The 25471-nt window shown below is 42.0% G+C and overlaps 1 protein-coding gene and 1 long non-coding RNA gene across 3 annotated transcripts in view; both read right to left on the reverse strand.

Annotated features, from left to right (window-relative positions):
* Positions 1 to 498: 498 nt before the first annotated feature.
* On the reverse strand, positions 499 to 16003 carry LOC146762406 (uncharacterized). The gene is made up of 3 exons (XR_014935452.1): positions 6641 to 16003; positions 5415 to 5493; positions 499 to 2294 (listed from the first exon to the last, which is right to left on the reverse strand). It is a non-coding gene; the product is annotated as an uncharacterized LOC146762406 (long non-coding RNA).
* Positions 16004 to 18052: 2049 nt separating this feature from the next.
* Positions 18053 to 25471, reverse strand: part of NUAK1 (NUAK family kinase 1) — a 47085-nt gene continuing 39666 nt past the window's right edge. For both annotated transcript variants that reach the window (XM_015864112.3, XM_085518793.1), the window contains 3 exons: positions 23216 to 23335; positions 22792 to 22924; positions 18053 to 22054 (listed from right to left, as the gene is read on the reverse strand). In XM_015864112.3, the coding sequence (XP_015719598.2) occupies positions 20901 to 22054; positions 22792 to 22924; positions 23216 to 23335 (1407 nt within the window). In that variant the 3' untranslated portion in view covers positions 18053 to 20900. The remainder of the gene's footprint in view (positions 22055 to 22791; positions 22925 to 23215; positions 23336 to 25471) is intronic.

Genomic DNA, 25471 nt, shown 5'->3' on the forward strand with positions numbered 1-25471 from the left:
ATACCCCATTGTCTCTGCAAGGAGTCAGCCTGGGCTGGAGGCACGCAACCTTGGCTTCTTGCAGGTCATTCACATTTGAGCCTGAACAAGTGCCTGCTCAGAGGGTCCTGGCCCAGGGCAGTTGCACAATGCAGCAAGTGCCTTGCATTAAGTGTGATATCAGTGTAGGTAAGCTTAGGAGAAGGTCTAGTTCTCCTGAGAGGTGCTACGTCTATGTTAAAGTCAAATAATTTTTTTCTTGGCAAACTACACAGTTTCAGGGCCTGTGCTTGGATGACTAAATGCAAACTTTAAATTCAAAGGAATGGTTGAAAGAAATCAAGTGCCAGATATAGACAAAGTCATTGCCGAGGTAGCAGGCACTCTTTTTGCCTTTAGACTTCTGTATGGCTCTTTCCATCGATTTCAAAGTGGTAATCACCCCTTTAAAATACAGCAGTGTAAGAGGGCATGATTGGGTTGCGGCTGAATAGTAGGATCTCATTTTACAGAGGATGGAAACACAAAGCAGGGGTAAGCAGCTATTCAATCTGCTCTGCTTCATACATTTCTGCAGTCAGTGGATGTAGCCAACACAACAGAGGTAAGGGAAACATATATTTAAAGATGTAAAATGTATATTAAGATAAGTATACATATATGTCATAAGGTGTATAATCAAGAAAAGTGTTTGCTGAAATGTGTGATTAACACAGCTTAGATGCAGTAGCTGTGATCCATGTTATGCTGTGCTTGCAATACCATTACAATCCGTGTAGTTGCCCAAGGGAGACTTGAGTAGGAATTTAGTGCTATCTGGATGAACACAGGGAAAGGATTTGTCCTCCTGAGATGTATATTTTTTCTTACTGAGACTGGACTGCAGTGCCACAGTCATTAACTTTGAAATGCCACATACTGGGAAAGTGCAAGCACAGAGAAAGGTACCTGGTAGATACTGTATATGTCTGCAAGATAGGGCTCTTTCTCTTTTTGATGAAGCAAAAACCTAAAACCAGGTCATAATCCCAAAATGGGATTGCATTTTTTAATCTAATTATCCACTAGACTCTGGAAAACCCTGGGAGTCTTCTGTTAACATTGCTTGACTTTATCTCTTCTAGGCTCTGTGACACCACAGATCTGATTCAGCAAAACACTAAAGCACACACTCAGCCCAAGCACTCTGAGGACCTGCCTTCTTGTTAGCCAATACTTTCAACCACTTGCAGAATTTTAAGCATGCACTTATGTCCCTTCAACTTCACTGAAGCATAAGATCTACTTAAAAACATTGTTTATTGAGAGCATACAGAACTAAAATATCATCGATGCAATTTGGTTTATGTTGCTAGCTCCTTCCCAAGTAGCCCAGCTTGTTAGATCTATTTGTTTGTTTTAATGTTAAATTCAGAGCTGTGAGGGGAAACTCTACAACCAAATTCTTGGTTCTGTTTGTTTGGTTTTCTCTGTAAATGTGGGGGTTCCAGGCCCCTTTGGGAAGTGCAGCGCTACAAAGGATTTAGCACAAGGCTGAAGTCAAACATGGCTACGAATCAGATTCACTGCATGTTACAGAAGCAGATGAGTAAGCTAAGCTGTTTCGGTGCTCTTGGGTAACGTTCTTGCATCTAGTCGTTTATCTTCAGCTCTAATCTTGCAAGCAATATATCAACAAATAATCTTCATCCATCCAAATGTATCCTTGATGTCAGAGGAGGCAACTGCAGAAAGTTTGCAGGCATGGATCATTATAAAAGAAGAATAAGCAGTTTAAACTCAATCAAAAAGAGATCACGTCCATCTGCCACTGAAATCAGTGTTGATTTCCATCTGGTTTCAGCAGAAGCAGACGCGGTGCCAGAGCAGGACCTCTGTTCTCTCTGCAGTGCATACAAGCAAGCAGAAAGATTGCTTTTCTCAGACTATTATCACATGAAACAAATGAGCTTGGGCAAGGCCATCTACAAATCCTCTCCTTTGCAATCTCTTTTACAAGGCTGGATAATTATATGGGAACTAATTCTCAGCCTGAATTTTCTCATATAAGACAAAGAACGTAGGCAAGACAGAGAACAATAAAGCTGACTTTGAATGAGTGGTTATTAGGAATTTCAGCTCTCTTGTTAATCTGCAAAGTCCTTACAGGCAGACTCCATGGGGAAAAAGGTTCCTGGAGACAGCAGAAGATGGTGGAGCCGTGGCGGCTTGCTGTAAATCTCACCGTGTATCATGTTCTTGCTGTGCTGGCCAGTGGCTACACGGGCTGACTCAGGGCTTTGTTCTCAGTGCCAGCTTGATCCCTGCATTTTCTTCTGGAAAAGAAAGGAGTCATAAAATTTCAATTGGCCTGAATAAAAAAGATAACAAAAGAAACGAGAACAGAGAAAGGCTGTTACTGCCAAGTTTTGGATGTATTAATATAATAGCACCTGAAAAATACAAGGAAGAAGTTTGGCTCTGTCAGAAAACAAGCTCTTTTTTTTTTTTTTTTTTTTTTTAACAGCAAAACAGTTGTGTTATGCCTGTGGTCCGGGCTGCACAGCCTGTGTGTAAAAGCATCTCCAGGAGTCTTTCCCTTTAGTGGAGGACTCTATACTAATTTCTTCCTGACAAAAAGGCACAGCTTGATTCCTAAAGCTGTAGGATGATGTGCCAGCTGCTGGAAGATCTGGCAACTATGGTGAAGCAGGAGGGATTTTGGCACTGGACCATGCCCCACAGGAGAACAATTTTACCCTGCAGCTTGGCCAGAGGGAGTTTTAAAGAGGTATCATTTCTCAGGGCTAACTTAAGAGAAAGGCCATTCTGAGGGATGTAAAGACAAGTGATAAAACTCTACTGTGTTCAGTAAACTATGTTGACAGAGACATCGGTCTCAGTACCAAAATGAAAAGAAGATTAATCTAGCTTTGGTGATGCTAATGTGCTAGAGTATCAATTAGTACAAAGGGACTGGAGAAAGCCCTAAAAATCTCAGGATACAAAATTGTTGTCAGAGGGTTCTTTTAGAAAAGACCAAGACACCCTGGGAACCAGAAGCTTTTATATGGGTAGATGTACACAGATAGAAGTCAGCCACAGTGATATAAACATCAATACAGCCTTTTCTCTTTGCTTTCAAGAGTTTTGCCCTTAAGCAGACCTAATCAAGAGTACCAAAAAAACATCTGTAAGGTGGATTAACACAGAACTGCCATCAAGGATACACCAATTCTACACCCACACTTTTAGCTAGAATTTGTCTCAAAACCAATCCCAGGTATTTTGAATTCGTTTTCTGAAACATCCATATAAAGCATTTTATTGCCCTATGATTCAGCTCATCTCTTCACCATGTGAGTCTCCCATCTCTATGACTACCTGAATGAAGGTTGTGCGATTGGCCTGTTCTCTCGTGTAACTGGTGATAGAACTAGAGAGAATGGCTTCAAGCTGCACCAGGGGAAATTTAGACTGGACAGTAGGAAATAGTACTTCTCTGAAAGAGTGATCAGGCACTGGAATGGGCTGCCCAGGGAGGTGATGGAGTCACCAACTCTGGAGGTGTTCAAGGAACAATTGGACACTGTGTTTGAGGGACATGGTTTAATAAGAACTACTGGTGATAGGTGGATGGATGGACTGGATGATCTTGTAGGTCTTTTCCAACCTTGGTGATTCTGTGATTCTGTGAAGCCTTGGGCAGTGGGTGAGGGAGTCCCATTGGTGAAGGGGCTGTTAGGTTGAGGCTGTTAGGTCAGGGTTGTTTCCCTGTCTTCTATTCTTCACGAAGAACCCACTCTTTTACCAATTTTTCTGATTAATTATGTTGTTCTCTGTATGTCTGTTTACACTGAGGTAAAAGAGGGCCTAAAACACCACATGATGAAAGTAAACAAACAGGAGCCATCTGCATGCAGAAGGTATGGAAAACACTGGCATGCACTGCTGAGCTGCATTTTGGCAGGGCTATCAGCCTCCTGGCTTTGTGTGGTCCAGCTGATGGGCATTCCTGAGATACCCAGTGAAGCCCTGAGCACCCTGATTTTGAAAAATTGAGGTTTTTCATGAGATACGAGTCACAAGTCAACTTCCATAAATGGCAGCACAGTGACAGGTCAACCCTGCATGGCACTGGGGCACCTGATAGACATCATCTCACACCACACCTAGCGCCTGATGGAGGAACCACCAATAATTAAAAAGTCCTGAGGCTGTGCTTTTGCTTCCTGGGCACTGTCACCCTGGACTGGATGGGACATCCTTGGCAAAAGCCAAGGCCTTGTGCATGGCACCCGGCAGCCATCAGCACTGTGGCAGAGTACCTCATTTAACCTTGGTGAGGGAAACACCAGTGCTTTCCCCTCTCAGCATTTGTTTTCAGTTGCTAATCCAGGAAACACACGTCTATTTACTTAGAAAAGAATGAATAATAACCATGTTTCTGCTCGGCTCCTTCCCCATCCCCAGCCCTCTCCTCTCTCCCCCCTAGCTTGCTATTAGAATAGAAACCCCTGTGTTACAGGCATGGCTGGGCTGCTAGAGCACTTAAGCAGCACACCGCGAGCTGCAGCCATTTACTATGTGCGATTGTTTCTGCGAGACCTAATAATTCTGCCATTGTTATTATAACACCATGCACTAATACAAATGAGCTTGTAAATAGGGGTCCAACTAAAATAAAACCATTATAGTCACAGCCCAGGCCGTAAATCACAGACTGGTGTGTTCTGCTGTGGTTTGACCAAGAGCCAGGCAATAGTCAAATAATCAAACTGCAGATGTTGGGATAGCAAATCTGCTTAAATTTAAACAGTGGCAAAGGTCCAAACGACAGGGGGGGCAGAAAAGCGTCCTTTGCAGAATGGAGGAATTCCGTCCCCCCCCCGTTTCTTGTTAACTGGGTCTATAAAGCAACCAGACATCTTACCCAATAATCACACTGTTTCTCAGCAGATTGCTCACACCACTGCCAGCTCAGAGGCACAGGAGCCATGTGAAATATCTGCACAGCAACTGATCGTTAGCACTGGCTGCCTGGCTTTCCGTGATGTCCCCACTGCTGTCCCCAAAGCCATCACCAGTGGGGAGATCAAGCCCTCCAAAACTTTCTAGGAGAGAAGCCCAGGGGTACCCAATAATGTCCACAAACTTCAACAAAACTCAACAATACAGGGGGAAGACATGACCCTCTCTAATTTCTTGAGCTTTTTCCTATAACTTACCTTACCTACACCTCCATCTCACATTGAACAACCCTATTTCTCTGTGATGCAGCCCTGGAAAAAGCTGCGATTTGGCTTTCTTGTTGAGGGAATCTCATGATGGGCACTACTGCTAGGTAGGCCAACGGTTCATGTCCCTAGAATCATTGAACATTCTGAGCTGGAAGGGACCAACGAGGATGGTCAAGTCCAGCTCCTACTTCAAAGCATCCTTACAAAGATACTCACCTCCCTGCAAGTCTTATGAGAAGGATCTGAGGGAACTGGGATTTAGCTCAGGGGAGACTTCCTTACTCTCTACAATGACCTGAAAGGAGATTGTAGCAAGATGGGGTTTGGCATCTTTCACAAGTAACAGTGGTAGGATAAAAGGTAATGGCCTTAAGTTGCCCCAGGAGAGGTTCAGGTTCAGTATTAGGAAAAATGTGGTCTCAGAAAGAGTTGTGCTGTCCTAGAACAGGCTGCCCAGGGAAGTGATGGAGTCACTGTTCCAGGAGGTGTACAAGAAAAGAGAAGATATCGCAAGGAGTGACATGGTCTAGAAATGTCATGGGCATGGGTTGATGGTTGGACTAGATGATCTTATTAGTCTTTCCAGCCTTAGTGAGTCTATTTTAAAATGAAGAGGACAAGCCACTGCTGCAGAAGAGCTCAGAAGAGAGGTTTGCTCAGCGTCTGAGTTTTGCTGTTAGATTCTGCTGGCTGTTTCCACAGCTGTGGTAGAAGTAATTTGCTTGTTTCTCGTCCTAGCCAGGACTCAGGATCAGTGTCAGCAGTGTACAAATGCAGACAGTGTTCTCATTTGGAGAATACATGAGCCTTGGCTGTTGCTCTGTGACATCTGAAATGGTGTTATTAGCTTCTTTAGGGAAAGTATACGGTCATTTGTTTCTCTGACAGCTCAAGGCAAACAAATTGGATGGGTCCTGTTTCTCACCACGCTGTCATGTGGTCACAGGAGAGCTGTTAAATGCAAGAACCTCCTTCATGTAGCTTTAACTTACCATGAAGGATATTTTTTACTAATTTTTTAATGTAATATTTAAGCAGCTGCCGGGCAACAAGGCTTAAAGGCAATCAATCACATAACCAGATGCCTTGTAGATACTTCTTTTGAGCAAGTTGCTCAAGAAATCCCTGAGGGGATCAAGCAGCCTTCTCTCTGAAGGAAAGTCAGCAGAATGAGTTGCCAGCCTTGGAAGGGATACAAAACAGTCATCCTCCTGAAGCTGTTTTTTCCCTGTGGCAGTGACACAAGCTGTGAATAGTAATGTTATTTCCCCTAAAAGCTTGTGACTCTATTCCACCAGCAGGACAATTTGCCCTTCTTGCTCAGGAAATATTTGCTGTTAAAATGACTCGAAGGAAACATGAACCAAGCATGTTCCAACCCAAAACTGTAGGGAGCCCAGGAGAAGGGGCTGATTATGAAAAGCTGATTAAAAACCTTTTACCTTGAATTCTTCATGTGCTGAACTTGCAAGAACATCCTCTGCCCTCCTTTTTTCCGTTGGGTCTTTTTAAGGGACAACGTAGCACCTGGAGGCAGAGAACTTTTTCTGCCTGTCTCCCTTCTGGAGAAGATAAATGTTAAAAGCAGAAAAATGTGCTGCTCCTAGCGCACACTGCAAAATTAGCACCCTGGAATGCACTCCTTGCATATCCATTCTGCTGGATCCAAATTTCCACAAGTTTTCCTGCTCATTTTGTCAAGGGCACCATTTTTAAAAGAAGTGCTATTCTTTTTGCTTGAGCCTTACAGTAAACCTGTTGCTCAGAGGAAGCCTGCAGAGAAAGCTTGGTTTCCTTTGATGCATTCCTAAGTGTCTTGGGGAGGGGAATCATTCTGCTGTATGAATCAGCCTAGCTTCCTCTGCTCATCAGAAAAACGGTGCAACCTTGCATTGCTACATCATGCCACGCTGCTCAGGATGTGGTTCATCTCTACTGCTGCTGCTGCTCTGCTGAGATCTGCTTTGCAATGTGTGCAGTAAGCAGATTAAAATCAGTGCTGGAGGTTGTTGTGAACACCAAGCATTAAATAAACTCCAACATCGTACTGTAATTCCTCATGAATGATTAGATCAGCCTGCTGGGAGTGCTACCATTATACAGAAGGCAAATGTCACTGGTTGCCTCATAAATTTAGCATACAAGTATTAAACTTATTAGGTCTGATTCACTGCTGCCTAAACTTTGGTTTATCCTACTACGAGGCAGAGGAGTTTCATCAGCAGAAATGTGTGGTGAAACACTGGTTCTGTTCTCTTTTAAAGGGATCAGCTGTTTCCAGTGACTTTCGTAAGACCGACACTAAGTAGATTCACAGTTGCTCTGCTCAAGCTATAAAGTGTCAGATCATGCAGGAGAGCCAGTCCCAGGAAAAAAAATATAGGCTGGTATTTCTGGCATATAGCTTGCACCCCTTCATAGTGAAGGTAGGTCTAGACTGCAAAACAATTATGTGCTTTGGAGCTATGTTGACGAAATCAAATTAGCTGCTTGGCTTTGGACACAGGATAGCTGCCCAAGTGCAAGTCTGCCACAGAGCTCACATTGAGCAGGAGCTGGGGATGTGATTCAAAACCCAGACTGTCTCCATTGCCCTGGCAATGGCCAGAGCAACCCCGTCACATCTCTCACACTATCACCCTCCTGGGGAAGGGGAACAAAATGGCATGACACCATCCGAGTGCACTGCACAGCTCCAGATCCAAATATGGTGACATTCTCTTGATAGTTCAGATTTTTCATCAAGAGAGTCACTTCCCTCAAAAAGAGCTTCCTTCCACCTCCTGCTCATCAGAGTGGAAGTAGAAGTCTCAGGACATAAAAACATTGTTGGGAAAACCTTTAACATCACATTCTACCGACAGCAACACAGATATGAGAGCAGAATGTGGCCTCTGAAGCTCAAGATCCTTGACTTTCCGAGTGAAGGATTGTTCCCCACAGTCCCCCTGATGCATGTTGTCCAAGGTATTTTTAATGAGGTGTTGACTAATTCCCTGGGGAAACTTTTCCGCAGTCTGACAGGTCTCATTGTTAGCCTTCTAAACAGCCTGGATTTCGCTTTACCAGACTTCAACTCAAATTATTTCCCTCTTTCCTTGGTGTATTTTGCATCTTTCAAATATTTGTAGGCAGTTATCATATCCCCATTTTAGCTGTCTGGAAGCCAAGTTAAACATAATTAGCTTTTCTAATCTTCCTCCATAAATTCAACTTGCTCTCTTGAAACTTACGTGTCTTTTTGGTATGATGAAGCTACATACTTTGTGGTTGTTTTTCACACGCCATCACTGATACCAGTAGGAAGAGACATCACAAAATCAGACAGGACTTTGGGGATGGTTTCTATTCTAGGATCACTTTTTGCTCTTTGTAATGCAAGATTAGCTTTACTGTCAAATAATTTAGGGTGTCCTTTGAACATTTATATCAATGAGCATTTACAAAACTCAATCCCTTTTCAGTATTCTTAAAGCGAATTTCTGTCAGGGATAGATTAAGAGTTTTATGCTTGTTTTATAGGCAGAGTGTGCATGGGTAGACATCAGGGAAGGGTAGGCATCATGAAAGGCTAATTTACCTATCCTGGAAATTTGTTAATTTGATGGGGGAAAGTGATGTTTTGTCAAAAAAGTGTGCTATACAAACAGTGCTAAACATGTTATCCCAGACTGGTTTTTGTTCAGCACAAATAAATGGGGTACATTGGCCACACAGTGCCCAAACCCTATTTGTCAGATCTGGGTGAGAAGGAAGCATTTCAAAGTATATTTCCTACATGAATAGATGGAAGTTTAACCAGAGAAATGTTTTGCACACCTATTGGCTTTGTCCACAGGCAACCCCTATCGCTCTGTATGACCACCTGAACGGAGGTTGCGGCCATGAAAAGGTCAGTCTCTTTTCCCAGTTAACAACAATAAGACAAGAGATGATGGCCTCAAGTTGCACCAGGGGTGGTGCAGATTGGATATTAACAAAAATTTCTTCTCTATAAGACCGATGCTGCAGTGGCACAGGCTGCCCAGGGAGGGGGTGAAGTCACTGCCCCTGGAGTTGTTTCAGAACTGTGATGTGGCACTGAGGGATGTGGTCAGTGGGCATGATGGGGGTGGGCTGCTGGTTGATCTTAGAGGTCTTTCCAATCATAATGATTCTCTTATTCCATTTATTCATTGAAACATTATTTAGTATATAGCCAGATCTTTGGAGGGAAAAGGGCAGAAGCCTATGTGCACTGGATATGTGTTGTATATTCATATTCTTCAACCGTTTTTAAACTTCTCTTTGAGATCAAAAGACTTCAGAACTTAATAACACTTTCCATTTCAGTCGCTGCATAAGGACACTACTGACATGCTACAGAAATTTGTCCATATGGAGATTTTAAAGGTGAGCTGCTTTCAGGACTTGAGCTGCTCCACTCTCAAAGTGACACTGAAAATCTCCGTTTCATCTATTAGTCATAGATGACTGAAACAGTTTCCTAAGGAATGCAATTGATTCTTCATCCATTGGAATGCTGGTACCAGGGTTGGTTAGTTTCTATGTGATAAGCTATAACTTAAACAGATGCAAGTCATGTCTGCTAAATCTCTGTAACTTCTTCTGTTCAGCAAAAAGACCAGATTAGAAGCTAATCCTTTGTTTGCCTTTAAGCATATACTTACTGCTCCTTCATCCACTGTATTTGTACGGATCTGTAGAATTTCACTTTGTCTCTCTCAAATATCATATCTATGGCAAAAAGTGTAAAGAAGTCAAAATGCCTTCAGGAAAAATAGCAAATGAAGCAGGAAAATCCCTGCTGCAAGAAAATCCCCTGAAGCAGGGAAGAAGCGTGCTCAAGTACATGCCTCCTTCAGCTTTAATATCCTTCCTGAGGACAGAAGTCTTTGTTCTTCAGGGTCTCACTCACAGAATTCTACAGTCCCCTCTGAATAAGCCCCTCTAAATAATAATGTGAGTGATCAGCATGGCTGCTTGGAGGTTTGGAAATTTTGAAACATATACTAAATGTTTTAATTACAATTTTAAGAGAAGCTGGAAAATATCTAATTTCTCTCTCTCTTTTTTTTTTTATTTTATTATTTTTTTTTATTTTTTATTTTCTGGCAGATGATATTGTTTTCACAACCCTTCCTGTGGGAATTATTCTATGATTCTATCTTTAGCCAGGTATGTTTTGATAGGACAAGGGGAAATGGTTTCAAGCTAAAAGAGGACAGATTTAGATTGGATGTAATGAAGAAGTTCTTAGTTCTTTGCCCAGAGAAGTGGTGGATGCCCCAATCCTGGAGACACCCAATGTCAGGCTGGATGGACTCTGAGCACCTGATGTAGCTGTGGGTGTTCCCGTTCATTAGAGGAGACTTAGACCAGATGGTCTTTAAGGGTCCCTTCCAACTCAAACAATTATATGATTCTATGAACATGTCTGTGCCCAAAACTGGTTAGATGGAAATTGAGGTGTGCTTCTTTGGTTTAGCTCAAAGTTCATAAGGAACACCAGTGTGGAAAGGACATGAAAAATACTGAAATCCAAGTAAATGAAAATTAGAAGAAAAGGAACTGCATTTGTTATTACAAAACCTCAAAATGCCCTGGACAGCAGATTTCACACACTGACAGAAGCAAAATCAGAGCTGCTTTCTGCAAGATCACCCAGAGCCTCTCCCAGAATCACTATGAAAGTGGAACAAAAGCTGAATGCAGCAGTAGAGGCTGATGCAGATATGCCAGAGGGGACCTGTGCTGGAACAGTGGGTGCAGACAACAAGAAATGGTGGGAAAAGCTGGGGAGAGGCTCTGAAATATCCATGTATTTGAGCTCTGGCTTTGCCTTCTTTTTTTCATTCAAAGACTGTTTACTTTACTTTGGCACTTAAAAAGAAATCAAGTGCAGTAAAGGTCAGCTTTATTATTTTTGTTGCTTTTTTAAGAAGTTTAAGCCATGGCCATAGGAGATTGCTTTTGACATTTGGGAAAGAAATGTCTGCATATAAAATCATTCATTTTAGACATAAGTGATGATGCCCCATTCACCACAGCGGGAAAGATTTTATGGATACAAAACAAAAAGAAGATGGGGAATCTGAAGCAAACTCTTCAGCTTTCCTCCCTGCCATTACACTTGTTGAGTTGTTTATTAATTCTTACACTTACAATATATGTGCATGAAACGATCAGGGTCACCCCTATAATCATGACAAAATGTTTGTTCTGTATGTAATAATTCCTATACAGATCCCATATGAAATGTGAAAAGTTTATTCTTGGGCAAAGGCAGAGGACAGGCTTTTGCAGGGCTATCTGCCGAAAAGAGAATAAAAAAAGTTCACTGGGGTTTTGCCAGTAACTTGAACAAGAACAGAGCTGGGCTTATGTCAAAAGTTTTTGAAAATCTCAGCTTTGATTTTTTAATGACCACTTGTATGATGGACTACTGCAAACCATTTATCTGCAGAAATAAATACTCAAAATAAAAGAAAACAGGACATGGTCAGGCAAGCTGTGGTTTGTACCAAAGCTTCAGATTTGCTGAAAGACAGATATATAATATTCCTCAGTTGTTTTGTTTTGTCGTGTTTTGTTGGCTTTTTTTTCTAGAAAACCACTACTGAAGAAGTTTTACCAACCTCTTCAAGTTCGTGTCAAAAAATAGTACTGAAAACTGATCCTTGGGGATTTTCCTGGATAGAGTTTCACCATCAGATAGAAAGCCATAGCCCTGAGTCAGCAAGGAACAGGCAGACCTACCTTTAAACACGTGGAAGTTATTTATAGGAGTAATTCACTGAATCAGGCCCCGAAAGAGAGAGATAAAGGGGAAGATTTCATAAAAAGACTAAGCTACAGGAAATCCTGTCAGGGTCACGTTTGAAACATCAGATGTGCGCCCTCCCAGCCCATCCTCTAAAATGAATTTATAGCAAAACTCTTCTTTACAAAAGCAGTGTTTTGCTGGAAGATGAACTCAGTGTGTCTGCTGACAGCCTGATGGTGGATGTACACTGAGCTGGAGTACGAATTCCAAGCAAAGCCTCCAAATACCATTACAGGACAGGTTCTAGAAGTCTTTTTGCTGTTCTAGTAGCAAGTTGGGCTTATAATTTTTATTCAAAGAAGCCAATATCAAGACTTGCAAGAGCACCTACATTTGTTGTTTCCTCTCTAAAAACTGACCCTTGCCAAGGTGTCTCAAGTGGGACACTCAGGAACTACAGTACCTCACACCACTAGACATCATAGAAAACCCTAGCCTGAACCTACAATGCATTAGTCCCCCAGCAGAATTGATCTCTGTAACAAAAACTTTCTTGTTCTGCTGAAAGACAATATCTGTAACCACTGGCAAGAAGGACCACATTTGGTTATTTTTTGTAATTCTTCCCCACCCCTCCAAGCAAGCTGAGATGACCTTCCAATAATGGTTTATTTCTTCTTGGCTTGGTCTGAACAAAAGCTTTCTATTCACATGCATGTGAAAGAGATTGTGGATGTTTCTGTGGTGAAAGATCAAATCTCCCTTTTGAACTTTGCAGTGGATAGGCTAAACCTGTGGCACCTCTGGGGCTTTCAGTGGCCTTTCAGAAAGCAGACAACTAAATGCTTGTTTGGAGTGTTTGCCTGAAGTAAAGAGTACATATGAGAGATATGGGGAATAAATTAGAGTCCTCTGGAGCATAGGTGAGTTCAGATCAGCAAAACACATTTCCTACCAATAGCTGATGTGGCCTTATGGTGTGGCATTATGGTGTGTCTGGGAATTTGCTGCTAGCTGAGCAATACTCAGTGCAGGCTGCATCATAGAACCATAGAATATCCTAATTTGGAAGAAACCCATAAGGGTCATTGAGTCCAGCTCCTGTGTGGACAAGCAGTGTCGTAAGTCATGCATATCCCTGTTTCAATTCTCAGACTCAACAGAACATCTTTTCTGTAACTGGAGCACCTTGCTTCAGCTTTTAACCAGGGTGTCTTCAAGACAAGAAATGGTTTACAGGGTAAAAAGCATTTAAATTAGGTGAGGGAATTCTCTTCTCAGCAGTATCAACTTTGCCAAAGAGAGAAAGAGAGAGAGCGAGCTCTGGGGTGGAATAGGTACCATTTAAATTAAGGTTTAGTGAGTATGACAACAAAAACTGCTTTTCTACCGTTTGAAGCAATCTGGTTTTCTCAAAATGCTTTTTTTTTTTTTTTTTTAAAGTATTTTTCACTGTGGCCTCTGTGGCAAGGGTGACTTTGCAGGTGTTGAGGGGTGTGCTTCTGTCAGAGGGGAAAATACGCAAATCTTCCTTTCTTTGCATGGTAAAACATTAACAAAAGCTGCCCCTGAAAGCTCCATTCAGACACATGATGAATTCTGACCCTTCCTGCTGCTGTTGTCTTTGTACCAGGGCTCCCTGGAGGGGCTCTAAGAACCCTCCCTCTGCCCTTGTCACACAAGATGCTAACCTATCCTCCAAGTGCTATTGGAAGTGGTCACAATGTGCCAATCTTGTGAACAAACATAGCTGCTTGTGTTTGCCATGGAGAAAGGAAGGAAGAAGTCTCCAGTAGATCTGCTCCAATATTGCAGTGGAATGTGTGGAAATTGTTTATTCACTTGCCTCTACTGCACAAAAATCCCATCCCTCTGCTCTTGCACCAAGATGAAATGCAGCCTTCGCTCTGTCTCACTTTATTTGTTAGCTTCCAGTAGTTCCATTTCTTCCAGAGGTATCTACATAAATCATTGCCAGATCAGGGCCACAATTTAGAACTTTTCTGGTGAAAAGGAGCTGTGACAATGGATCTGGACACCACAATCTTTTTCTTTTTTCTTTTTAATCATAGAATCATATAGGCTGGAAAATATCCTTAAGGTCATTGAGTCAAATCATCTACCTAACTACTGAATCCAGCACTAAACAGAAGGTATATTTCTATGTCCATTTTGATACAGACTGATTTATATGCAATTGCTACTGATGTGGTGGGATGCTTTGGGTGAAGACTGGGTTAGAAACCTGACAGAATGCATGGCAAATTGCTTGGCCTACAGCATAAGGTGTGAGCTGCTGGGAGCTCTGCCCACATTTCATCTGCAGCAGGCTGAGGTTCTCAATCCTCAAATCAGTACTGCAAGTCATAGTGTCCCAAGAAATGAACAACATTTTGATTTCCTGAAAATAAAGCCAGTAATGATCAATCCCGTTTCAGCTGAAGAATTGAGTAATTTCCCCAAAATCTTGGAAGCAGAGACTTATCTGCACAACGGCCTGGCGTGTCCATAATTTGAAAGGCCTGGGGATCTACTGCTTGACCATTAGGCATTGCTTCTTTCCACTCTGACACAGTTTTTGTCTGGGAGGACAAGGGGATTTACTACCTCGGGGTTTCTGAGGACCAGAGCTGGCTGAACATTCCTCATGGCCCTGAGTTGTATGGGAATTTAGCAAGCCTCTCTTCTCAGGCAGCAGATCCCTCATCTCAAGAAATCTTTTGATTAAACTGTCAAGCTCTGGGATGTGCAGCTGAAGGGAACAACAGAATTTGAAGAAACACTTAAAGAAATATTTTTTATAATTCCCAGCACGGACAGAATGATGACATACTGTGGGTCTAGCAAACTTGCCTGACAGGCCATTGTGGCTTTGTATGTAAATATAAACATATATTTGCATATTTCCTAACATCTGTTTTGAGTTTGTGTTCCCTTTAGTTCTATTTAAAGTACATCTTGTCCTATTATCACGGAGGCTGAAATTTGGAGGACTCTGCTAATAAACTCTAACACTGCAAAGCAACAGGACACACTCTCCTCCTCCCTGTCTTTTCAGCCCGTTCTTTTACAGCTGTTCTTTGCTTGTATTCCAAAGTGCAACAGCATCACCCAGCCTGTGGAAGGAGCTCAGTTTCCTAAGCAGGTTCAAATCTGTGTGTGTATTGTGAGAAATGGTGGTCAGTGTCAAAAGACTCAAAGTGTGATTCAGCGGTGGGGCTACTTTGAGGAACAAAGGTGTGGAGCAATGGCACAACCTGCCAGTACACCAGTGGCCAACAGCTGCAGCTGATCTTACTTTGATGGCAATCACCTATTTAACCTTGCTGCGGCCTTTTGCCACATCTCAGTGGCTTTTATAAAATGCTTTTCCAAGGAACAATTAAGCACTAGGACAAATACATATGATGTTCTTAAAAGCACAGATTCCTGTGTTGCCAGATGATGTGCAAATCAAAGGCTTTTCTGCACTGATGAAATTCCAGGAAATGCAGTGTGGGGGAGAAGAGCTACAGAGAGATAGCCAGAAACAAGATGCTCAGATCAGCCATCCAAAAAAGTTGCTTCTTCAGCCAAATTGCTAAGCCTTTTATGAGAAAGATATCTTGGTTTGGCAGGGAAAAAGAGGCAGCTCCACCAGACAATAATAAAATAAAATAAAATAAAATAAAATAAAATAAAATAAAATAAAATAAAATAAATAAAATAATAAAATAAAATAAAATAAAATAAGCCCTAGTTGGATGCTAAATACTATTATTCCAGGGGAAACACAACTTGTTCTCTGCTGTGGCAAAGCTTTCAGCTGAAACCCTGAAACTAGCAACCCTGGAACAGGAGCCAGAGAGCCTGGGCTGATGCTAGCAAACCCTTAAGTTTCTATTGGCTCAGTAAATGCATTTGTGCAGCTTTGTCTCCAGAAGCATCTCATTAAAACGAGATGCGAATCACCAAGATAAATGCCTGAGTAAATGGATAAGCCTCTCATATAAATCATATTTACATGAGTATTGGCCTTCTCCCTTCATTGGATGAATTAAAGCTTGTATATACAGTGTATATAGCTGTAGCTATAACTGAGGTTCTGGTGGTGCAAAGTTTATTATTACACACACTTAAGGCATCATTAACAAACTTACCTGCGAATGTACTTGTCCACAATAACTGAATGTGCCATCTCTGCCTCAATGCAAATGGAAGCCAGACAGAGCTGTGAGAAGTCACAGCTGCAATTAACATGGAGGCTTCTCTGGCTGGGAAAGGTGCTCTACCACTCAGCTCTGAGTACTGCTCCTCTTGCCAGTGCGATGGGTGGTTGTGGGCACTGCATCAAAGGCTGTGACACTGCTGGAGAAGAACTCCCTCCTGGGGTGTTGGCACTGATCCTCTGCTCTGCAGCAGTGGTAGGGGCTGGTGAGCTCTGAGGAGCAGTGCCACACTGCCCTGCAAGTGTTGAGATCCTCATTTCCAAGGCTCCTGCATTGTTTCCTTGCTCCTGTCTTGCCCAACCCAGAAGACTCCATCAGTTCCTAAGAAGCCCTGAATCCCCATGAAGGGAGCAGGCAATAAAGAAGACCAAGTTCAGCTACAGACTTGCTGTATAACTTCAGCAGAGGCAGATCATTCTGCACTTATTTCCTTTAATAAATAGGAAAATGAGACACCCTCCTCCCCACCACACCCCGCCAGGGTGAGCTCTCAGAGCTGCACAAACATGTGTGTAATTACTCCTCAGTGCTCGCCACAGAGGCGCACCATACCCAGCTGTTCTGAATTTTCTTTCCAAATGTCGTTATTTTTAAAAGAAAATAAATGACTTGCCTTCAATTTCTTCTTCTTTTTACTTTTCCTAGCGTGTTGAAAGAAAAAGGTTTCATAATTGCTATTGCAGAAGAGACTTGCATTACACTTTCCACCATCCAGCACCCACACAGCGAGACCTTATTCACCTCGGGTACAAGAACATGTGCTGACTTGAATACGTACCTCTCACTTTCTGATTTAATTAGCATACGGCAGCTTACCATTCCCTTTGCAATATATTAAGGGCTATTTGCTTTTCTGCATTGTTGGGTTTTTCCCCTTTATTCCCACTGGTTACTAAGAAGTGGTGATGATAAATAGATCTTGCACCTACAGTCATGAATTTTTGCTTTAAAAAGCTCAAGAGAGAATAAATTAGAAAAACTAAAGTCTCTTCTGCATGAGATCCAAACCTTGGTTCCTAATCCAAACTTCCCATAATTCAAAAAGCAGAAGAACAAACACCACAGGTATCTTGGCTGGCTACATCACGGGTGCAGTTTAATGGAGTCTTGCTCAGAGCCAGCTTCCAGATGGTGCCAACCATTTCCTGTATTTTAATAAGTCGCCAGCATACACAGCATACCTAACACCCAGTTTCCCTTATGACAACCACCTGCTTTCCAAGAATAACAATCTAAAGCCTTTTGGTTATCAAGGAGACTCCAAAATCCGAAAACAGGCTCCATTTCCGCTTCTCACCAGCTGTCTGCTCTGCCCTCTCAAAGCCATCCTACACTTGACAGCAGCAGCTGGCCACAAGTCTTTGGCCAGAACAACCATTAAATTGCACCAACAATGACAACGAAATTGCTAACAAACCATCCTCCCCACCAGAGTGGGGGAGGAACAATGACTAGGTGTCTTCAGGCTATAAGTGAGCCATGTCGTGACTCAAGAGCCAGCCTGCTCTGCCCTACCTGCAGCACACCTGGCCCACAGACCTTCTTTCCTCCAGCAGAGAAAGCCCACTCATCTGCCCTTCTCCACCCAACACTTCTGGAGCTGAAAGCTCCAGGCATTTTGTGGTGTAAGATGGTTCACAGCCTCTGTGGCCACCCACATTACACACAAATTTGCAAATGAGTCAAAAAGTTCTACATAAACAACTTGGTATGATGTGCTGTGATGCTTCTGTATTTCTGCACGGTAATCATAGACTCATAGAATAACCCGAACTGGAAAGGACCCATAAGAATCATCAAGTCCAGCTCCTGGGATGAGTTAAGTTCATCAAGGTTTTGGCTTGTGCTGATGTACGGTGAGAAAGAAGAGTGGGAGACTCTTCACAGTTACATTAATTCCATTTTATTTAATAAAAAACAGTATCAGATTAAAAATACACTTTGGGTGATTATCCAGCGTTTTCCCCTGTGTGCCTCCTAGAGCTCAAACCAACCGAGGATAGGGAGAAAAAAAATAATAAAACAAAACAAAACAAAAAAACACCAAACGATTTTGGCCGGAGCTGTAAAATAATGTTGCACCAATTAAATTACACCGAATATATTATTATACCTTTGAAATGGCTTTCAGACCAATAAATTAAAAAAAAAATAAAAATAAAAAAAGAAAAAAAGAAAAAAAAGAAAAAAAAAAGAAAGACAAATTCAAATAAAAAAGCCAACTTTGTATTACAAAAAAAAATTAAATAAGAATCACAACACTAATAATAACAATGTGCAGTCAAGTGTTTTGTTTGTGGTTTTTTTTTTTTTTTTTCTTCTCTAGGAATGATAACATGCCAGTAAACATGTAACATGCCAGTAACATGCCAGTAAATCCCTATGTAACATTTCCAGTTTGGCAGCAAGCAGTCACTCACTCATTCACATTTGTACATAAGGAAGGCCTGGGCAAAAGCCTAGGTAGATTCGAGCCTTCAGGGCGCTCCTCATTCCCTGCTGCAGCTGGTCGAGTTCTTTTCCCTTCATCCTAAAACCCCTGTAAATCCACTCAGGATTCAGCAGCGGACCCACAGGGAAGGCATCACTCAGCACAACCCCACTGAAGTGCTGCTCTCTCACATCAACATGACAGAGCTGAGGTGCGCCAGCTCAGGATCTGGCCCTTCTGCTCCAGGGCCACTGTGCTGCCTGTTAATTAAATACACTGCAAAATAGGGTGTTGGCTTTGGATGGACTATAGGAGCAAATGCAGGGCCTGTGAGAAGACGGGATCTCCAAGCATCATACTGAAAGTATCCTACATCTACGGAGAAATGCCCTGAAATTGCCCTTCCTGAGCAAATGAGCAGTGAGCCACATTTCACTTGACCGCCTGAGAGCACATCTCTCTTAGACTTTGTGGGTACTGATGGCATTGAATTCAGGGCCAAATTTGGTCCAGTGTTTCATAATAAAGAAAAGGTTCTCCACAGAAACGGATTAACTGACTTAGAAAACTTGAGCTCGTTTATCTTTATGCTGGCTGGTTTTCAGGAGGAACCAGCACATTGAAGTACCGTGACATGAATAAACAATCTGCAAGTGAAACTGCTCCCTGTCCCAGATGCCAATGTTTGTGGGGTTATGCCTGATTCTCAAAGAATCATCAGAGGATCCCTATTCCATTTCTGCATAGTATTTAGCATTTTGGATATAGTGGGCCAAAGTCTGCTTTCAGTTCCAGTTCCAGGGGAGGAGTGAGAACAGAGTTTGCCCCATGCTTCTCTCTTCTGAGTATGCCTGTCTACATGGTTTTTGCAGCTGTGGCTCTTTGACATCATTGGCTGAAACCTGCCAGGTATTCACACCAGTGTACCTCCAAGAAAGCTAGGGGCTATGTGCTCATGTAAATGAGAGTGAAATGGGCCTTACGATTCCAGTTTGCCCAGGCCTGTCAAACACACAGTGCCTTTCTGACATAGGCTTACATTCAGATAATCCAGTAGACCCATGTGGTACCTTTATGGGAGTTGAAGCCTTTGGTCTTGATATTTAGGTGTATGTGAGAACACACAAACACCTTTCTCATTTTTTCAAGCTGGCATCACCGGACACGCAGTACCAGCTATGCTATCGATATGGAGGCCTGCATTTTTATGCTAGCTCTGTTATCAAATCTACAATTATCATTTCATCGCTCAGTTCTTTCTGCTCCATTACTACCTACTTAGAAATATTTTCATTTGGAGAAAGGCATGTTTCCAACAACTTTCTGACTTCTATCCGTTTCCTACATGCTACAACCTTTTCATTACCTAACATTCTGGTCTCAAACTACCTGTCCCCCTCAGATACTACAAGCTAATAGAAAGGTGGAACCATTTGCTGACAGTGACTGAACTCAAGGCTGGAGGGTCTGTTAGCCCTTGGTTCCTATCTCTGGGCATCCATCTGGGTGACCTCTTTCAAAAAGTCACAAATAAAACACACAGGTTGAAATGCTTGGAAGAGTCACTGCTTATCCCCATTTCTTTGAGCTCCCTTTCTCATTACCCTAACTCTGTTTTTGCTGGTAGGTGTGGTATTGGAAAGAATTTTAGGGCCAACTGCTCTCTGAAGAGCAATGGCTGTAGGAAAGGCCAGATGTGAATGCCTACTCCAATCCTTGTACACATACAGCTGTGCAGAGTTATACACTCACAAATTATCTATCCCAGGGCGACCATCCAGCCTGGCCTGCTGCATAATGCAAGATGAAAACTCTCAACATTAAATGATGTCTGTATCCTGATGAGTAACTTCAAGGGAAAATAACAGTTCTCTTTCTGAAAGACATCCAAAATTGACCCAAAGAATTCAGCTTATCTCTTGATATAGCTAACTTAATATGAATTAGAAACCTCTCAAAATGTGTGTGTCTTGTTTCCAGTTTTAATTCTGCCTAGCTTTCACTCCAAGCCATTAAATCTCAATGCTTTTGTTTGCTAGATCCTAATACACTTTCATCACCTATACAAAGACCAAACGTTTTGCTCTGGTCAGCTAGGTAATATTCTGAAGACACAAAATTAGAGAGGTGTGAGATGACTTTAGGGCTACTCAAGACTTTACTAGGAATTCAGTTAAGTAGGTACAGTCAGGTCCTTTGAAGGAAAGCCTACCATTATCAGCAAATAGTAACCTGGCTAACTCCACCATAAAGGTACGCAGAACAACTCCCTTCCCTCCCTTTCCATCTTCCTGCTGCTAGTTGAGCTTGTTGCAGATCTCTAGGGCTTTTTTGTAGACCTGAGTCACATCATCCATGTCTGTGAGAAGGGAAAAACTGCTGTCCCCCAGACGGTTGCGATATCGTTTTAGATACTGCGGCCGTGGGTGGTTCTGAAGTCCTTCAAAGTCTTGGATCTGCAGGAAATTTTCAGCAGAGACACAGCTCCGTATCCTCTGTCTGTTTGGCCTGTTCTCTTGCAAATCCAGCAAATCAAAGGAGTCGCTGGACAAAATACTGTCATCGCTAATCACGCTGGAAGGGCGACTATAACTTCGAGGTAATGCATCTCCAGGCAGGACTACTTCTTCCATGGCCTCCAGCGTTGGTGTATCAGGGCTAATTAAAGCAGATTCAGTGCTGCTGGTAGAATACTTGCCATTATGTTTCAAGATACCCTTACGCCTGCAGGAATGGCTGTAAGACCCATTTCTGGATGGTTCTGTGACCCCCGGACAGGTGTCACTGTTTACTGTTTCATCATTATTGTCCAAGAGTTCAGAAGATTCACTTCGTTCTGGGGAGGAGTAATAGCCAGACTCCCTCTGCTGAGTCTTCTTTAAGATTCCTTTTTTTGGCATTAGTGAAGACTGTTTAGTGCCATATTTGCCAGCTACCTCTCCCTCCACAACAGTTTTAATGGCTACACCAGTCCTACACAATTCTTGCTCCAACTTAAAAGCAGAGGGTAACACTGGGCTGACCACACCTTCAATGAACCCTGCACTGTGAGATCGATGTTCACTGTTGCTCCTTTTCTTCAGGATGCCTTTGGGTCTTTTAGAAGTGGGTTTGGATGCATTTTCAGCTCCTCCTTCCTGGATGGACTGTGCAATGTCATTTTCCTTTTTTGATTTTTTCAGAGACCTTTGTCTCTCTAGTGTGACTTCGGGACCTTTGGGCTTAGAAAGGCACTTCATTTTTGTATCAGTCTCTGGTTGGAGGCCAGTGGAGCGGTGATGCCAATCAATGAACCTCGCTAGCAATGGAGACTCAGAATCTCTCATGGCATCGCAGTCACAAACACTACTCTTGTAGCCCCAGTTAACCCACCAGTGGTTGGCAATATCTTCAATGGTTGCTCGGCGTTCAGGGTTCACCATCAGCATCCATCTGATGAGACCACGAGCATCTATGAACAAAGAATAGAACACTTTATGAATGTCAATGTCCCATATTGCTGAATGTCACACAGGACTAAGCCAGCGAATTATCAGTTCTAATAACTACAAGGCTTAGAGGAAAATAAAGAGGAATTACGGTATTTAAATGCTCTATGTATTACTCATCCTGTATTTACTTCTTCCACAAAGAAAAATATTTAGTTAAATATAATAGCATACACACATATTTTTAACACTGGAAAGAGCCTTAGACTTAGCTGATGCTTTTCTGCCTGGTGACAGCTTAATGTGTTACCCCCTGAGTAAACACATTTAATTCACATTTTGGCCTCGTTTCTCAGATAAGGGACCTCTTTGCTTTGACCATTCATCTTCTCTCTGCTTGTGATATACTACAGCATAGTCAGAGGACTTATCTTTACCAGTACGTTATATCAGTTTACAGCTTGTCTGAACAATTCCACTTGCAATAGCTAACAGACCGTTCACTGTCATAGATCTAGTTAAACGAGCTTGCTGAAGCTTCCCCAAGGCAATAAAATCTATATGCTATAAAATTTTCATTTCAAAAGGGCTTTTGGTAAATACTGTATCCAGATGGGAATGGATTGCAGATGAAGTCAGTAGAGGAATGAGGAATTTTTTGTTTGTCATTCTAATATGATGCTGAAACAAGCTGGAAGGGCAAATCCTCCATTCTGAACTTCTGTCAGCTCAATACATTTCCCTTTCCCCTCTTTTATACCTGAGGTCTGCGTTGGTTCACGATATTCTCCACTGCTGATCTGCCTGATGAGATTTTTGTGATCAAAGCCATCAAAGGGCATGGTTCCATAAACCAGAGTGTAAAGCAATACACCAAGGGCCCAGCTGTCAACCTGAAATACAGAGACAACGTGTGTGAAGCTCTAGAAAGCTGATCCCCACCATTCTCCCTGCCATTAGCACCACAAGGGTAGCATCATGTCCAGCTATGCCTACTGATGGGCAAACGGGTATCTAACATTTCACTAACCACAGACAAAGCAAATGGAAGTAAACAGACTTTCAAGATGGGAGACACCAGCTCACACCCACACATGCAATAACATCAGCATTAAGACTAGATCTTAAGACTGTTGTCATCAAAGACATCCTCATATCACCACTGAAAAACTGACCCTTCTTACCTCTGGGCCTCTGTAAGGTCGTCCATTAACAATTTCAGGAGAAGCATACAGTGGGCTTCCACAAAAGGTCTGCAGAAATTTGTCTTTGCGATAAAGGTTGGAGAGTCCAAAATCAGCAATCTGCAAAGACAATTGCACCAGGCTTCTGTAGCATTTATAATATCTTAATGTACCAGAAAATCTTTATCAGGAAGGACTAAACTATACTTGACCCTGCTATAGGGCAGAGATCTTGACATGGATAACTTCTCAAGTTCACCTGCCAACCAATTATTCTGTCATTTCAAGACTTTTTTGAAGGCCTTCTAGAGAAGGAGATGAGACCCCAAGATAAACCCTCTGGAAGAGAAACAAAGATTCTTTAGTTACACTTATAGACATGTCATGGCTCCATAACCATCAGTCAGTAATTCTATCCTAGATTAATTGCATGTGCTTGCAAGGACAATTTTATACTGGGAGGCACTGGGCTATTGTCCACTGATTGCTCTTCATCTTGTATAATCATTAATACCAAGGAAAAGCACACAGAAAGTACTACTGTTCTTATCTTGCAGATGCAAGCTCGAAGTTGGGACCTTTCAATCCAATGGGAGGAGTGATGTCGGCATGTCATGAGAAACCAAGTGTTAGCTTTCAGATACAAGTGATTTTTGAAATCATCAGGAGTGTCTCTTGTTGAAAACAGGGGAAAGTGAGGCACTCATTAACTGCTCCAGATTCAGGGACTTCAAGATGAGGAATCTGAGCCATTAAGTAAACAAGATGTCTATCACGAGATAATAAACACAAGTCTGGTTCCTAAGTGGAAACAATGGGCCCAAATCCGGCTTTCCCAACACAAACAAAACGCCCCTGGGGATTATTGGGAATTTTGCCCGTGTAGAAATTGCAGGATCAGGTCCAAATAATTTGTTTACTTCAATTCTCTGTTCTTGTTCTTACAAAACAAAGGCTGAGGACAGCAACACTAAATACTCCCACAACCTTTGCATTTCCTTTGTTTCTCCAGCAGAAAGCAACACATCTCTCTCTTTTTTTTTTTTAAATCTTATTTAAAGCCTAAATGTTTCCATTTCCCAGAGTTTTGTTTTTTTTTTATGACTGCCCACTATTGACATAGGACATATATAAAAGACATAAAGCATGGGCATACAAAAGACATAAAGCATGGGCATATAAAAGGCATTATCAGTTTATAGTTTTAAAAGATATAAGCTTTCTTTGGGCTTTCTTCACCTCATTCAGGTCTTTTCGACCAGAAAGGAATTAAATCCCAGAAAGAAGTGGTTATTATCTGAAATTACAAGAGAAAATTTGAGAAAACAGAAAGTGACCAGAAAAGAAAGGGATTTACCAGCAGCATCATTCACCCCTGGCTTTCTAAAACATGTATCACCATCGCTGCTAATATCTGTTTCAACTGCAATGTCTAGTGAACTCTTGGGAGACATAAAGATTTGTCCCTATTAACTACCCTATGTCAGTTGAGACCAAAGTAACGAAGCTGGTGAGGCGTGGACAGAAGTTCCCAATTTTCACTCTTTAGCTCCAAAAGTATAAACATAGATACATTCTCTTTATCCATAAATATTTATCTATCTATATGTGCCAGATATACTTCTATAACGAAAACATAAACTCATTTTATAAAGTATCACTTTTACAACACGTTTGAAGTCACAGAACAAATAAGAGGTTTCACACTTCATCCTCTCCTGTTTTGTTGCTCTGCTTGTGCAGGTGTTCCGCTAACAATTTGGACTCAGAGTACCTTGCTCAAAGAGCAGCTGATTCCCATTCACTGATGTTAATTCATTGCACGTCCATTCATAGCTTGAATTTACTCAGTCCCCCAAACAGTGTATCATCAACCCATAGCAGAAAATGGGACCCTTAAATAAATGCAGTTTGTAAAATCTTCACTGTATGGCTGGAATGTCATTGAAAACAGCTGGTGTACAATTGCAGTCTGCAAACGTATTCTCATGGCTCAGATTGCACTTAATTGCCCTAAATTCCACTTTCTTATCAAGTCACCCTGACTGGCAGGAAGTTGGTTTTAAGCCCTATGAAGTGTGCCCTGTCAATCAGGGGAAGAAAAGGATCATTTCAGTGTTACAGCTACGTGCTGGCCACTGAGTTTTATTTTAGCTCAGGATGCAGCTAAGACAAGGACAGACACTGCACAGTGTGATTCCTTAAGAAAATACATGCCCTTAACACCATGTATAAAATGCATGTAGATGTGCATGA

The sequence above is a fragment of the Coturnix japonica genome, chromosome 1 (genome assembly GCF_054131305.1).
Source record: "Coturnix japonica strain WE chromosome 1, WE-NBRP24, whole genome shotgun sequence".
NCBI classification, from domain to species: domain Eukaryota; kingdom Metazoa; phylum Chordata; class Aves; order Galliformes; family Phasianidae; genus Coturnix; species Coturnix japonica.